Source organism: Kogia breviceps, chromosome 2 (genome assembly GCF_026419965.1).
Source record: "Kogia breviceps isolate mKogBre1 chromosome 2, mKogBre1 haplotype 1, whole genome shotgun sequence".
Lineage (NCBI taxonomy): Eukaryota > Metazoa > Chordata > Mammalia > Artiodactyla > Physeteridae > Kogia > Kogia breviceps.
In genome coordinates this window covers 95,866,257-95,882,617 of record NC_081311.1, presented here as the reverse complement: position 1 = coordinate 95,882,617, position 16,361 = coordinate 95,866,257, and the positions used below count along the sequence as shown (strand labels likewise).

The 16,361-nt window shown below is 50.1% G+C and overlaps 1 protein-coding gene across 5 annotated transcripts in view; it reads left to right on the top strand.

Annotated features, from left to right (window-relative positions):
- STEAP3 (STEAP3 metalloreductase) overlaps positions 1-16,361 on the top strand; it is a 44,060-nt gene that overhangs the window by 13,530 nt on the left and 14,169 nt on the right. For all 5 annotated transcript variants that reach the window (XM_067025864.1, XM_059051896.2, XM_067025865.1 and 2 more), the window contains exons 2-3: positions 9,780-10,279; positions 11,937-12,464. In XM_067025864.1, the coding sequence (XP_066881965.1) occupies positions 9,780-10,279; positions 11,937-12,464 (1,028 nt within the window). The remainder of the gene's footprint in view (positions 1-9,779; positions 10,280-11,936; positions 12,465-16,361) is intronic.

Here is a 16,361-nt window from a genome sequence, read left to right as displayed (position 1 = left end):
AGTAAGGTTTGATGCTGTAAGCTCCCGTGATGTATATCTCTGGTCACACATATGCACGGAACTTGTGCAATGTGCCAGGCACAGAGCTGGGTTTTGGAGTCGGGCCATGGAACAAGCATGGTGATCTCTATCTACCCTCCCAAAGCTGACTGGGAGTGGGGCGGCGCAGGGGTGCACAGAGAAGCCAACAGGCAAAGGACCCGGGGAAGCCCCCAACCACAGGCAAAGCCCCAGGCCCTTAACTACCACATGCCCACTGAGCAAAGCCGGGCAGCCCTCGGTCATTTTACAGATGATGGAGCCAGAGGGAAGATGTAACTTGTCCAGTGTCTACTGGTGAGGAAATCATCGGGATAGAACCCAGAGTTTCAGCCTCTCGGATCCATACTCTTTTCATCCCTATACTTCTTAGGTTTAAAAAAAAAGTTCTGGGCAAGAATTTGTGTTTTCATTTCTGGCTTGCCAACTCCCGGGTGCTGGCTGTAGGCGCACACCAGTTTGCCTCTGGGGCCAAAAGCTGTCCGTGGACACCTGCTGTTCGGCCCCTGGGCCTTTGCTCACCCAGGCTCTTCTTTCTAGAAGGCTTTTCCAGGCTCACTCTCAACATCCTTCAAGGCTCAGCTCAGGCCCACCTCCTGCAGGAAGCCGCCCAGCTGCCCTGCCTGAAGGCAGCGTCCTCTCTCAGGAGACCTTGTTCAATTGTATCTTGCGCCTGTCACTCCGCAGGGGCCCAGGTGTCTAGGAGGGTGTGGACCTCCCCAGGGATGGGAAGGGATCATCCCTGGGAGCAGGAAGAAACCTCAGAGCTTCTATCTGTGTTTAAATTTTAGCCTTATCTCTTTACATTTATATGTGTTTATATATGATTTATGCTGTATATAACATTATAGGGCAGCAGTCATATTTAAATATATTTATAAATAAATAGAGCAGTAACAGGAATGTGTCCCCCCAGATTTAATGTTAAATCTAACACTAAAGTTTGAAGATAGCTGTGGGCTGCTTGAGGACAAGAACTGTACCTTATTCCTCTCTCGGCCCCCGAGGCTGGAAGTGCTAGCTGACTCAGCCTCTGGCTGGGAGGGGGTGGGCGGCACCCCAGTTGGCTTGTAGACCATCTGGCCGCCGGGTGCCCAGCTGGTCACCCTACCGCCACCTACCCACACCCAGCTCCATGGTGATCCCTTCCCGGCCGCAGCTCCCGGGGTCTGATGGGCTGCGTGCTGCCCGTGCAGAACAGGCTGTGGGCTTGTCCACATGCTGCCTGCCCATGTGCCTGGGGGCCACGCCTGGCCCGCTGGCCCGCCCAAGAGCGGACGGGAGCCGGCAGGTAGGCCTGTGGGCCAGGCGTGGCTCCCAGCCCCAAACAGCCCATGTCGGGACCCTGCCTGGAAGGAGGCGAGACCGGGCAGGCGGACAGAGACCCAGAGGGGACTGGGAACCGTAGCTGATGACAGTGCCTGCACACCCGGGCCTCTGTGCTGCTTCATCCGCAACCTGGGAGGGGGAAACGGGCAGGTTTGTGTGTGCAGGCCGCAGGGCCCCCCAGCCCAGCGGCTATTGGATTCCTCCCTCCACCCCCAGGGCCAGCCAGGATTAGGCACTTTCACCTTTGGGCCACATGGACAGGCAACAGGGACTCTGCTGGACCTTTGGGGCCTCCAGGACTCTACCACCTGTCCTACCCTCGCCTGCATCACGCCAGCAGCAGGCCTTGTGCTGGCCACTGGGAGGGTGGAAGAATTTTGAAAGGCCCATGAAGCACTTCAGAGAATACACACACACACACACGCACGCACGCACGCACGCACGTGTACACATAGCACCAGCCAGAAAAGGTGGCTCTGAGCTCTCGTTAACTAGTTTCATCCTCACAACAAGGCATGGAAGAGGTACAATTCGTGTCCGCGTTTTAAACGTCAGGGGACTAAGGTGCAGAGGCACCTGGGTAGTGAGCGATGGGTGTGGCTATGATTAGAACCCAGCACCTCTGCCCAGGTGGCTGTGTCCCTGCGTCAGAGCTGGAGGGGAAGGAGGCGTTACAACCTGCCTTTTTCCTGTCCCAAGGATCGAATTTGGGTGGCAAGAGCACTTTAGAGGTGCTTTACGTTTAATTTCCATTTACCCTGCGGCCGAAAGCAGGGCCCCTTAGGACCATGAGTCTGGGATGTTTAATAGGTCCCCAGATGCTCCCGTGTCCCAGGGCCAGTTTGGGGCAAAGCTGGGACCAGCCCCGAACACTTCCTCCCCCCGTCGCGATGCTAAGTCTCCAGATAAACAAGGACAGGATGCGAAGTCCAGGTCTCATTGACTTTCTCTTTGGGCTGGTTCAGGTTTGCTGTGAGGCTGTAAATCATTCGGGGCTCTGCAAGGACCAGCAGATGCTGTGTGTGCCGCGAAGCCCTCCCTGGCTGCCCCTTTGGCAGCCCCATCCCTTCCTTCCCTGCATCCACTCATGGGTGGACACGCCACCCAACACGCACACGATTATTAACCATCCAAAAGTGGGGAGCATATCTTGCTTATCCTTATGTTCCTAAGTGTTCAGCATGTGGTAGCTGCCCAGGAGATGGGAGGGAGAAGAGAGAGAGAGCAAAGCCGGAGGAGAGGCTTCTGTCCAGGAGGGGATATGCTTGGGATCCTCCAAGCTGCTAGCAAATGTGAAGACGACTTGAAGGCCTCAGCGTGGTGACTCTCCCTCCCCGTAGGGACAACACCTGCCCCAGGACTGGTGTCTCCAGGTGGCTGAGGCAGGGACTGGGAAAGCCCTGGGGGTATCTGTCCCAGTCATGACTGGCCCATAGGGAAGGCTGGAGTCCCCAGGGAGGGATTTACAGTTCCCTTGGCCCAAATCCCCGGCGCTGGCCTGGGAGTCTGAGGCCACCTGCAAGGCCCCTGTCACCTCTCGCCCCTCTTCCCCAGGGCTGCAGAGGTGCTGACAGGGTCTCTACATCCTTCCTTTGCCTCGTCCCCGCTGCTGGGACAGTGCTGGCAACCAGTGTCTGCTTCATCGCCGACAGCCATCCACCCAGTGCTGCTACATACCAAGAGAGCACTGTTCTGAGTGCTTGACCCGCATTGGCTTCATGCCTACAACCTCCCCATCAGGAAGGTCCTGTGATCTCTCCCTTTTATAGCTGGGGAACTGAGGCACCGACAGGCCCAAGGTGGCAGAGTGAGAATTAGAACCCAGGCAACTGTAAGTCGGGTGCTAAAGCAGCCCATGGACACACGACTCTAAGCCTGGGCTCTGGGGATCCTCAGGAGGCCCATTGGCATCTACAAAGCATAGATCATCACCACTTGGAAAAATATCCTGTACCCAGGCCAGGCAGAAAACGCTCTTTCCCATTTTTCAGAGAGTGGCAATCCCCATCTGAGCCCACAGTCAGCCTGGCCTGAGCAGCGTGGAGGCCCCGGCTGGTGCTTGTATGTCTGTGTGGTCATGGTCCCTCCATGTGTGTGTCCCCCCAAAGATGACCCAGAAGGGGCTTAGCTCAGCCAGTCCCTGGCGTCTGCGATAGAGACAGGGCGATGCTCTGAAACCGCTTCAGAGGCGCGAGATGCTCGGGGAGTTGCCTGTATTTGGCTGGACAGCAACACGTGTCCCTGACTCTCGGTCACTGCGTCCGCTTCCACGCTGACCCTCTCCTCAGCCAGCGTGGTCCTAGCTCTGCCACTTGCTGGCCAGGTCACTGTCCTCCATCTGGGCAGTAAGACTCTTGGGGAAGTTCAGACTACAGAGGCCAACAGACCTGCGTCCCATATTCTTCCTTCCCTCGCTTCCCCTCTGTGCCACCTGAAGCAGGTTTCTCAACCTCTCTGAGCCTCCATTTCCTCCTCTTCAAGGTGGGGATGATAATGGCCCTACTTCATGGGGTTCTGTGAGGACTGGATGACCACCACTCATCACACATCACCTTAGAGCAGTGTCTGGCACATGGTGGCCACCCCATAGCTAGGAGCTGCTGCTGCCGCCTTGTAAAATGTCCAGGTCAGTTTTCAAAGCCCTTTAAGATTGCATTGTCTGCCATCTTGGAGCAGAGACTGTGACCTCCATTTACAAAGGTGGAAGCTGGGGCCCAGAGAGGCACAGGGGCTTGTCCAAGGACACACAGCTGGTTCGTGGGAGACCCAGGACACAGCCTCCTGGTTCCCCCGCGCCCCCTTGTGTTAGATCTTGTGCCTCTCACCTCACCCGGTGTGTAGCACGTGCCAGGAGGCTTCTGTGGAAAGTGGGAAGAGGGTGTTAAAAAGCACCCCTGAAGCTCCACTGATTCCAGGCAGGGGTTCTTAACCCTCTCCTATGCCGAGGACCCCCATGAACTCATAGGCTGGTGAAGCCCCTAAACTTCTGCTCAGAATAATGCTCTTCTTACATACATAAAATCACATAGGGTTACAAAGAATACCTACTATATTGAAACACAGTCCCTAAAATATATTTTTTAAAGACGTGTAATAGTAACATGCATGATTCTTTATGTTAAGTAACAAGATCTAGTGACAAAATCTAATATTTACTATAATCTTAGTTTTTAATTTCCCCCCCACCCTTATTGAGTTATGAAGGACAAATAAAAGTGTGTATATTTAAGGTATACAGTGTGATATTTTGATATACATATACATTGTGAAATAACTATCACAATAAAGCTAATTAGCATATCCGTCACCTCACATAGATTCCATTTGTGTGTGTGTTGGGAACACTTGAGAACTACTCTCAGAAAATTTCAAGTATGTAATACAGTATTATCAATTGTAGTCATCATAATATTCATTAGATTTCTCAGCTTATAAGTGAAAGTTTGTACCCTTTGACCAACATCTCCCCTTTTCTCCTGGTCACCATTCTTTCTACTCTCTGCTTCTAAGTTTGACTTTTTCAGAACCACATGTAAGTGGGATCATGCAGTATTTGTCTCTCTGTGTTTGGCTTTATTCCACTTAGTGTAATGTCCTCCAGGTTCATTATGTTGATGCACATGTCAGGATTTCCTTCTTTTTTAAGGTTGAATAATATTTCATTGTACGTGTGCACCACATTTTCATTACCCATTCATCCATCAACAGACACTGAGGTTGTTTCCATATCTTGTCTACTATGAATTATGCTGCAATAAACATGGGGTGCAGATCTCTTCCAGATAGTGATTTTGTCTCCTTTGGGTAAATACCCAGTAGTGGATTGCGGGATCATATGGTAGTTCTATTTTTAATATTTTGAGGAGCTGCCATGCTGTTTTCCATAATGGCTGTACAAATTTACACTCCCACTAGCAGTGCACAAGGGTTCCCTTTTCTCTACATGTGTGCCAACACTTATTATCTTTTGACTTTTTGACACTAGTCATCCTAAAAGGTGTGAGGTTTTGAATTACATTTTCCTAATGATTACTGATGTTAAGCATCTTTTTATAATACTTGTTGACCATTTGTATGTCTTCCTTAGAAAAATGTCTGTTCAGTTCCTTTGCATTTTTAATTGGATTATTTGGGTTTTTAACTGAGTTGTATGAATTCCTTATATATTTTGGAAATTAACCCCTTATTGGATATATGGTTTACAAATATTTGCTCCCATTCTATAGGTTACCTTTTCACGTTGTTGATTATTTCCTCTGCTGTGCAAAAACATTTTAGTTTGACTTAGTCAGACTAGAGTTGTTTGCTTTTACTTTTGTTGCCTGTACTTTTGGTGTCAAATCCAAAAAAAGTCATTGACAAGACCAGTGTTTTCTTCTAAGACAGTAATACAGTTTCAGGTCTTACCTATTTTTTTTTTTATTTTTGAGTTTAAGTCTTGAATCCATTTTGAGTTGATTTTTGTGTATGATATGAGATGTGGGTCCAGTTTCATTCTTTTCCATGAGGATGTCCAGTTTTCCCAATGCCATTTATTGAAGAGATTGTCATTTCCCCATTGGGTATTCTTGGCACCTGTGCTGAAGATTAATTGACCATATATGCATGGGTTTATTTTTGGGGCTCTCTATTCTGTTCCATTGGTTTATGTCTGTTTTTATGTCAGTACCATATTGCTTTGATTACTAAAGCTTTGTAATACAATTTGAAATTAGGAAGTGTGATGCTTCCAGCTTTGCTCTTGCTCAAGATTGCTTCAGCTCTTTGGGGTCTTTTGTGGTTCTATACAAATCTTAGGATTTTTTTTCTATATCTGTGAAAAATGCCATTGGGATTTTTTTATATAGATTGCTTTGAATCTGAGTGTCTTTCCATTTATTTGTGTCTTCTTCAATTTCTTTCATCAATGTTCTGTAGTTTTAAGTGTACAGGTCTTTCACCTCCTTGGTTAAATTTATTCCTAAGTATTTTGTTCTTTTTGGTAGTATCGTAAATGGGATTGTTTTATCAATTTCTTTTTCAGATAGTTAATTGTTGGTAGATAGAAACACAGCCAAGTTTTGTATGTTGATTTTTTTTTTTTTTTTTTTTTTTGGCTGAGTTGGGTCTTTGTTGCTGGGCATGGGCTTTCTCTAGTTGTGGTGAGCGGGGGCTACTCTTACTTGCTGTATGCTGGCTTCTCATTGTGGTGGCTTCTCTTGTTGAGGAGCACGGGCTCTAGGCGTGAGGGCTTCAGTAATTGTTGCTCGCAGGCTCTAAATCGCAGGCTCAGTAGTTGTGGCACAAGGGCTTCGGTGCTCCGCGGCATATGGGATCTTCCCAGACCAGGCCTCGAACCCGTGTCCCCTGCATTGGCAGGAAGATTCTTAACCACTGTGCCACCAGGGAAGCCCTGTATGTTGATTTTGTATCCTGCAACTTTACTGGATTAATTTCTTAGTTGTAACAGTTTTTTGGTGGAGTCTTTAGAGTTTTCTGTATATAAGATCACGTCAACTGCAAACAAAGATAATTTTATTTCTTCCTTACCAATTTGGATGCCTTTGTTCTTTTTCTTGTCTGATTGCTCAAGCTAGGACTTCCAGTACTATGTTGAATAGAAGCAGCAAGAGTGGGCACCCTTGTGTTGTTCCTGATCTTAGAGGAAAAAGCTTTCAGCTTCTCATTGTTGAGTATGATGTTAGGTGTGAGCTTGTCGTATATGGCCTTTATTATACTGAAGTACATTCCTAGTTCTGTATCTAATTTGTTGAGAGTTTTTATCATGAAAGAATGTTCAATTCTGGTAAATGTTTTTTTCTGCATCTATTGAGATGATATTATTTTTGTCCCTTTCTGCTAATATGGTGTATCACATTTAATGGTTTGCTTATGTTGAATCATCCTTGCATCTCAGAGATAAATCCCACTTTGATCATGGTGTAGGATCCTTTTAATGTGCTGTTGAATTCAGTTTGCTAGTGTTTCATTGAGGATTTTTGCATCTATGTTCATCAGGGATATTGGCCTGTAATTTGCTTTTCATGTAGTGTCCTTATCTGTCTTTGGTATCAGAGTAATGATGGCCTCATAAAATGAGCTTGGAAGTGTTCCCTCCTCTTCAGTTTTTTGGAAGAGTGGGAGAAGGATTAGCATTAACTCTTCATGAAATGTTTGGAAGAATTCACCAGTGAAGCCCCCCGGTCCTAGGCCTTTCTTTGTTGGGGGAGTTTTTTACATCACTGATTCAATCTCCTTACTCATTACTGGCCTGTTCAGATTTTTTAATTTCTTCATGAGTCAGTCTTGGTAGATTGTATGTTTTTAGGAATTTATTCATTTCTTCTGGGCTGTCCAGTTTGTTGTCATATAATTGTTCATAATAGTCTCATGATCTTTTGTATTTCTGTGTTATCAGTTGTAATGTCTCTCTTTTTTTAATCTTATTTGAGTCTTTTTTTTTTTTTTTTTTTTTTTTTGTGGTACGCAGGCCTCTCACTGTTGTGGCCTCTCCCATTGCGGAGCACAGGCTCCGGATGTGCAGGCTCAGCAGCCATGGCTCATGGGCCCAGCCGCTCCGTGGCATGTGGGATCTTCCCGGACCGGGGCACGAACCTGTGTCCCCTGCATGGGCAGGCGGACTCTCAACCACTGCGCCACCAGGGAAGCCCTGAGTCTTTTTTTGGTCTTCGTGAATCTAGCGAAAGGTTTGTCAGTTTTATCTTTTCAAAAAACCAGGTCTTAGTTTTATTGATTTTTTTTCTCTGTTGTGTTTCTAGCCTTTATTTCAGTTGTTTCCCACTCTGATCTTTGTTATATCCTTCCTTCTGTTAACTTTGGACTTAGTTTGTTGTTCTTTTCCTAGTTCCTTGAGGGGTAAAGTTAAGTTGTTTGAGATCTTTCTTTTTTCTTCATTTTGGCATTAAGCTATAAACTTTCCTTTAAGAGCTGCTTTTGCTTCATCCCATACTTTTTGGTATGTTGTACTTCAATTTTTGCTTGTTTCAGATAGTTTTTTAAATTTCCCTTTTGATTTCTTCTTTGGCTCATTGGTTGTTCAGGAGTGTACTAATTTCCACATATTTGTGAATTATCTAATTTTCCTCCTGTTATTGATTTCTAGTTTCATACTATTGTGGTCAGAAAAAATACCTGATATGATTTCAGTCTTTTTAAAATCGTTAAGATGTGTTTTATGACTGCTCTGTCCTGGAGAATATTCTGTGACACATGAGGAGAATGTGTATTGTGCTGCTATTGGATAGAACATTCTCTATATGTCGGTTAGGTTCTTTTGGTCTAAAGTATAGTTCAAGTTCAGTGTTTCCATACTGATCTTTTTTGTCTGAGCCATCCATGGTTGAAAGTGGAGTAGTGAAGTCCCCTACTGTTATTTATAATGTTGTCTATTTTCCCTTCAGATATGTTAATATTTGCTTTCTGTATTTAAGTGTTCCACCTACCATAATTTTAAATTAATGATGAGTTTAAATTGTATTTGGAGAGTTCTTTCACAATTAAATTTGTAATGTGACATTGGTCATTACTGGTGACAAACTCACAGGTAGGCTAATACTACTGTGTTGCTGCTTACATTCATACTTGAAGAAAATAGCAACTTTCAGTTAGAAGTCGGTGACCATTAAAACAAATAATTTTCCCACCCAAGTTTACTATAAATTCGTGGCCCAAGTCCAGGGTTTCCTCCATGTCCCCTCATATCTCAGACTTAGTAAAGGAGCTCCCAGGGCACCCACCCAATCTTAGGGCCCCATTCACTGTCACGTCCCACTCCAGTCCCACCCTCAGAGAGTAGGATTTCAGTGTTCATTCATTCAGCAAACATTGAACACCAGCTCTGTGCCAGGCCTTGGGACAAATGGTGAGATCCAAAGTGAGATAAGATGAGGACCCTGCCTTTAAGCTGCTCGTCATCTACTTAAGGAAGAGCATCAGAGATACCATCCCAAAATGCAAAATGTAAACAAGCACAGGAACATGTCTACCCTTCCTGGTAAACAGATAAACCTGGTGATGCTGAGGTTGGGTCACTCCTGGGTAGTAACAGCAGCTATTACATAATCCTTTTGGAAAGACGTATGGCACTGCATAGCATTGATCTTTGAAAGTCCATGCCCTTCTTTCTCAGCACTCTCACTCTTGCAAATTTGTACCAAGGAAATAACTCAGGAAAAAGGACAGCGCATGGAGGGCAGAGGTCCTTTCCTCTCCTGTTCTGGAGGCTGTGTCCTCCTCAGGAAGGGGCTGGGTCTTGTTCAGCTTGTGCCCCCGTGCTGGCACATGTTAATACTCATAAAGCCCTGTTGGGTGAATGTTGGACCACCGTGCAGCTCCAGTGGACAAGAGAGGGAGCTGGTAGGAGGGGCAGTCCAAAAGCCCTCCACTGATCAAGTTCCTGTTTTCTCTTCTAGCCACCAGAACATCAGGAGAGATGGACAAGCCACTCATCAGCCACCACCTGGTGGACAGTGATGGCAGCCTTGCTGAGGCCCCCAGTGAGGTCCCCAAAGTGGGCATCCTGGGCAGCGGGGACTTTGCCCGCTCCCTGGCTACACGCCTGGTGGGCTCCGGCTTCAGCGTGGTGGTGGGGAGCCGCAACCCCAAACGCACGGCAGGGCTGTTCCCCTCAGCAGCACAAGTGACTTTCCAGGAGGAGGCAGTGGGGTCCCCAGAGGTCATCTTTGTGGCTATGTTCCGGGAACACTACTCCACACTATGTGGTCTCAGTGACCAGCTGGCCGGCAAGATCCTGGTGGACGTGAGCAACCCCACAGAACAGGAGCACCTTCTGCACCATGAGTCCAATGCCGAGTACCTGGCCTCCCTCTTCCCCACCTGCACAGTGGTCAAGGCCTTCAATGTCATCTCTGCCTGGACCCTGCAGGCTGGCCCAAGGGATGGAAACAGGCAGGTAGGTGCTGGAGGAATGCCAATCATCATAACAATAAATGTAAATGGCTAACTTCCATTGAGGGCCCTTGGTGTACCAGGCTCTTTATGTACGTTATCTCAGCTCATCTCATAGCACTGCAAAGTTCCATTTTACAGGGCAGGAAACTGAGGCTCACAGATGTTAATGAATTTACTTACACTAGGTCCCACAGCTTGGTGAGCTGGGATTTGAACCCAGTTCATAGGAACCTGAAATCATGTTCTTTCTTCTATGGTAATTTGATTTCCAAGAAGACAAGGAGGAAAAGGTTGATGGCTTTCTTTTTACTATTTGGAGTCAAGAAGAGGAGAGATTTTGCTTTTAGGATTGGACTTAGAAGAAGGTGACACACTCATGTGCCAGGTCCTAAGGAAGCAGGCATGTCCCAAACTTTATCTCATTTATTCCAAGGGCTTCCAAAAACTGCGTGGATTTCTCAGAATAGTCAACAGCAGGTTTTTCTGAGGGTGGAAAATGGCTCCAGAAAACAGCCATTGCTGCATACTGTTGTTGGCAAGAGGAGCTCTAACCAAGACAAGGTGGTTTTTAATGCCAGAGAACGTCCACCAATGAGTCCAGCTCAGATGCCTTCTCTGCCCAGCTCCATGCCAGGCTGTGGGGAGCCCACCGGTACCCAGCCACCCCTGACTGGAGGGCCCTCCATGCAGCCTGCATCTTGGGACTCCTACATTTGGACAGGCAAGGAACAGCGGGGGAGTGTAGGGTAGCAGGGCCTGGGAGGGAGCAGAGCTAGAGACTGGCTGGGGAAGACTTCGAGATCAGCCTTGGCCTTTGCCCTACCTTACGTTGTCAGGCACAGGGAACAGGAAGGGCGTTGCAAGCTGAGGGGACAACCTGCAGAGGCACAGAGGTGAGGAACAGTGTTCCCAAACGATGTTCCCAAACGGGGACAATAGTACCTACTTGCAGGCTTGTGGCGAGGCTGAGGGTTCACATGTGTAACGCCTGGCACATAGCAGGTGCTGAGCTAGTGTCGGTAGACCACCTGACCACAGCGGTGTCAGGAAGACCCATGGAGTGTTCAGGGATCCGAGGCCACCAGTGGGCCTGCCTTGGGGCTCATGGAGGGGAGCAGTGGGCTACGGGGCTGGGGCTGGCTTGTGGAAGGCCTTGTGTGTTGGCTGAGGGCTGTAAGGGGCCAGAGGACATGGTCAAAGGGGACACTTCTGGACTGAGGGGTGGAGCTGCAGCCACAGTTGCACTTTCTGGGCCATATGCAGAGCCCAGTTGCTGAACGACCCCCAGGGCAGGCCACAGTCCTTTGAGGCACCTACTCCAAGGGCCCCCGGGGGCTGCCTAGATGGGCATTTTGCTTGTGGGTGCTGATGGCAATGAACTGGGCGAGATGCTCACTGTTGGATGAGCGTTGGCCATTTTCCTCGAGTAGCGGGCACTGTTGGGCCAGAGACTATAGGAGCCCACAGGGAGCCGAGGAAAGGCCCCGGGCCGGGATTCAGGGCCTCCTTCTGCTCCAGCCGTACCCTTACCTGGCAGATTGCTGGGCCTCAGTTTCCTCAGCTGCTCCGTGAGGAGCTTGGCCAAGATGCTCTCCGACGCCCTGCTCAACCCTCCGGGGACCCCACCTGAACCCCCCCCCCCACCTTCCTCCCCACAGGTGCCCATCTGCAGTGACCAGCCAGAAGCCAAACGCACCATCTTGGAACTGGCGCAGGCCATGGGCTTCACCCCCGTGGACATGGGGTCCCTGGCCTCGGCCCGAGAGGTGGAGGCCATGCCCCTGCGCCTCCTCCCAGGCTGGAAGGTGCCTGCTCTCCTGGCCCTGGGGCTCTTCGTCTTCTTCTACACCTACAACTTCATCCGGGATGTGCTGCAGCCCTACCTGCAGGAGGGCAAGAACAAGTTCTACCAGCTGCCTGTGTCCGTGGTCAACACAACGCTGCCCTGCGTGGCCTACGTGCTGCTGTCGCTGGTGTACCTGCCCGGCGTGGTGGCGGCGGCCCTGCAGCTGCGCCGCGGCACCAAGTACCGCCGCTTCCCCGACTGGCTGGACCACTGGCTGCAGCACCGCAAGCAGATCGGCCTGCTCAGCTTCTTCTGCGCCGCCCTGCACGCGCTCTACAGCTTCTGCCTGCCGCTGCGCCGTTCCCACCGCTACGAGCTGGTCAACCAGGCCGTCAAGCAGGTACGCTGCTCTCGCCTGCCTCCTGCCAATCACAGAGCCGGGGGGGTGCCCGTGGGTGCAGCCCGCCAGTTGTCCTCTGCCCGTCCTGCCCGGACTGGGCCACGCCCACATCCTGCTGTCCGAGGTGTGGCGTATCAGCGAAGAGAACGTGAAAAGCCCTATGCTCCCAAGCCAGGGAGACTTAAAGTGCAGCTGTGAGTTACAGAGGGTACATAGAAGGTAGTGAAGTGCTGAGGAGGAAAATCAAGCAGGGGAGGGGGCGGGGTGCAGTATTAAAGGGTGGTGAGGGAGGCCTGGCTGAGCGGGGGACATGTGAGCCCAGGTCGGAAGGACAGGAGCTGCCTGGCACCTTCGAGGATCGGCAAGGAGGCCGATGGTGGGCGGAGCCAGGGGCCGGGGATGGTGGGCGGGGCCTGGGAGGCGGAAGCCACACCAGAGAGGCCTTCAAGGCTGAGGAAGGTCTAGGGCCTTAGACTTGAAGCCAAGGAAAGGTTTTTCTCGTTTGTTTTTTTTAACATCTTTATTGGAGTATAATTGTTTTACAATGGTGTGTTAGTTTCTGCTGTATAACAAAGTGAATCACGTATAGGTACACATATATCCCATATCTCCTCCCTCTTGCGTCTCCCTCCCACCCTCCCTATCCCACCCCTCTAGGTGGTCACAAAGCAACGAGCTGATCTCCCTGTGCTATGCGGCCGTTTCCCACTAGCTATCTATTTTACGTTTGGTAGTGTATATTTGTCCCTGCCACTCTCTCACTTTGTCACAGCTTACCCTTCCCCCTCCCCATATCCTCAAGTCCATGCTCTAGTAGGTCTGGGTCTTTATTCCCGTCTTACCCCTAGGTTCTTCATGACCTTTTTTTGTCTTAGATTCCATATATATGGAGTAGAGGAGTGATGCGCCGTCTGGGGTTTTAACTGGCTCGCTCTGCTGCCAGGTGGAGAACAGACAATCAAAGATCAAACGCACATGCTGGGAAACCAGTTAGGAGGCTGTGCAGGAACCCAGATGAGAGGCCATGGCGGCCTGGAGTGGGGTGGGCGCGGCGGAGAGGCAAGAAGGTGTTGAAGGCATATTCTGAAGCCAGAGTACACAGAACTGCTGTAGTAGACACGGGCTCATGAGGTGGTGGAGGATGACTCTGGGATTTCAGCCTGAGCGCCTGGAGGGATGGAGTTGCCATCACCTGAGACGGGAAAGGCAGCAGGAGCATGTGTTTTTTTGAGGGGGGGGCGGGGAAGGCCACAGTAATTATTCATTTAGGAAAGCCGTAGAGTGCTCTTTTGCCAGCAGGATTCCTGGGAATGGAGGGCCTTCGGGTCAAGCCAGGTGGTATCACAGGCAGCATCCCCTGGCACCTGTACCCACAGAAATAGTCCCCCCAGATGCTTCCTCCGGGTTTACGGGGCTCACGGGGCCTGGTTCTGAGTCCCAAGCTCAGGTCTGCAAGCAACCCTGCCTTTCTTTATTTTCCCCAACCTGCTTAATTCCACCTCTACTCCTCAGCCTCTGGCCTGATGCGTGGGTCCTACCCACTCCAGGACACTTAGTCACCCAATGAGACACTTCTCTTCTACCCCTGGTTCCAGCTGCAGTTTTGTTCTTGCTTGGGAAGCAGGGATCTTACTGAGACTGGGCCCTCCCCGGGTACACCCACCATGCGGCCATCCCCTCGGAGGCCCGACCGCTGCCCAGAGCAGGACCAGGAGGCAAGGCTGGGCCACTTCCTTGGAACCACAGACCTCAGCCCCTGTTTACTCTAGTTCCTGCTTCCCTGCTGGCAGCTTCTCAAATGCCCTCGTCATTCCCCACCAACGGACACCTGGCACCATTTCATCTGTAGGCTTGGCCTTTCATAAGAGAAAGGAGGAACCCCAGACTTCAGGCAAAGAAGCAAGACACCTGCTGGAAATGAGAGAGGAAGGGAAAAAATAATAGTCACTAACGCTTAAAAAGAGTTTACCGCGTTCCAGGTACCATCTAAGAGCTTTACATACCCAGTGTGAATTCATTGAACTCTTATCCCTATGAGGCAGGTGCTGTACTACCCTTATTTTACAGATGATAAAACTTGGGCACAGAGAGTTTAAGTAACTTGGTCAAAGTCACTCAGCCAGTAAGTGGCTGAGCTGGGATCCAGATCCAGCCAATCTCCTCCAGATCCGTGTTCATGCCCATACTGCTTTCTACAGGGAAAACAAGTCCAAATTAACAGTTGAATAAATGATCCCAGAACTCATTCATTCGCTGAGTTCTACTCTACCGGGCCCTGAGGCCACAGGATGAAATAAGACAGTCTCGCCCCACACCTTAGCTGGCGTGGGGTGGCGTGGAGGCCTGCAGGCCAGAGCCCTAGACTCTTGTCCTCCAGCATCACTGACTGGAACAAAGATCTTGACCTTGAGCAAGTCACAACCCCTCTTTGGTCCTCAGGGCCCTGATGTAGATGGAGGTCTCACCCAGTGCTAATGTTTTTGATGCTCTTTGATGATATTTTCTTACTTCTAAGAAGAGTCAGCCCGCTGGGCAGGAAGCTCTGCGTGGCTCCTCGGAGAGTAGAACAATGTTTGCTGCCCAGAAGGTGGCAGGTGTTTCAGGCAGTGGATGGGGAAGAAGGTAATGACCCCTCCCCACTAGAGCACAAGGCAAAACCCCAGCCCGCTCCTTCCCTGCCCACCCTCTGACTGCCACTCTCCAAATTCTCCGCCCTGCCAAGGCTCTCCTTGATATTACGTTAATATAGTTTTGCCGTGATGCAAATACCAGGGCACAGAGGGGCCCGTGTGAGCTAATTTTCCCTGAGTTCCAAAGCCCTTTAAGGCTGCAGGCCCCCCCGCCCCGTGGAGGTTGCCAGGCAACCATCACTCCCACAGGACAGGGTCAGAGACAGACAGCAAGGCCTGTCAGGCAAAGGGGCTGAACCTTGTTCTGCAGAGTTCTGGAGGGCAGAGCCAGGGCTGATGTGGCTTGTCAGGGAGGGGAGTAGAAATGGGGGGGAGGGATTAACAGAGCAGAGCAGCCCAGAAGAGGGATGTGCAGCCAAAAAGGAAATCAGTGGTGCCTTAGAAACGCATGTCAAGATCAAAATCCAAAATCAAGATAAAGATCAAAGAAAATGTTTTAGCCACACACTGTTTTCTCCGCCCTATCACCCCAAGTGGAGTCCAGGCTGTCAGAGAGAACTGTCTAAATCTCACATCTGAGTCTCCTGCCCTCGGGCCCTTCAGCTTCTGACTTGCAACCTACAGGGAAAGGAAATCCCACACGTGGATGGCAGCGTTCCACCTCTTGTTGACCAGCACTAGCCTGCTCGTGCTCAAGGTGGCCAGCTTGATTAGCTCTGAACATGAGAGAGAATCAGTAGGGGAGCGGAGAGCTGTTTAACCTATGTCCCAGTTTGCCGTTTGTGACGCGGGGCGCTGGGGAGTGCTGAGAACAGCACTGTAGTTCAGTCAGTTGGGTGAGACTGCCACAGGCTACTGAAGGTGTCCGGGTTGCAAGCAGATGTGGTGTACACGTGTAACCATCCAAGCTCTGACCTGTGACATTGGCTGCCTGATCTTCCCAAAATGCAGAAAGGAGTGCCTAATGAAGTATATTTGAAGAACAAACAACTTACAGCTCGGGGATGACCCCCTGAGCGGCCGTCGTTAGCGCAGGGAAGGTATGAGTTAGCCTTCTCTGGGCTCCGTTACGTGGGAGACCTCCCTGCCCTCTGCAGGTACCGTCGGCCCCGCCTTTCTCGCTAGAGCTGACTTTCGTTTGGCACACGGCAAAATCGCAGCATTTTAGACGGGACCTCGTCCGGCTCTTGTCAGTGGAGAGACGGAGGCCCAGAGTCTCACAGGACTCATGGTCAGGGTGAGAACCTGGGTCCCCAGACTCCTGGTC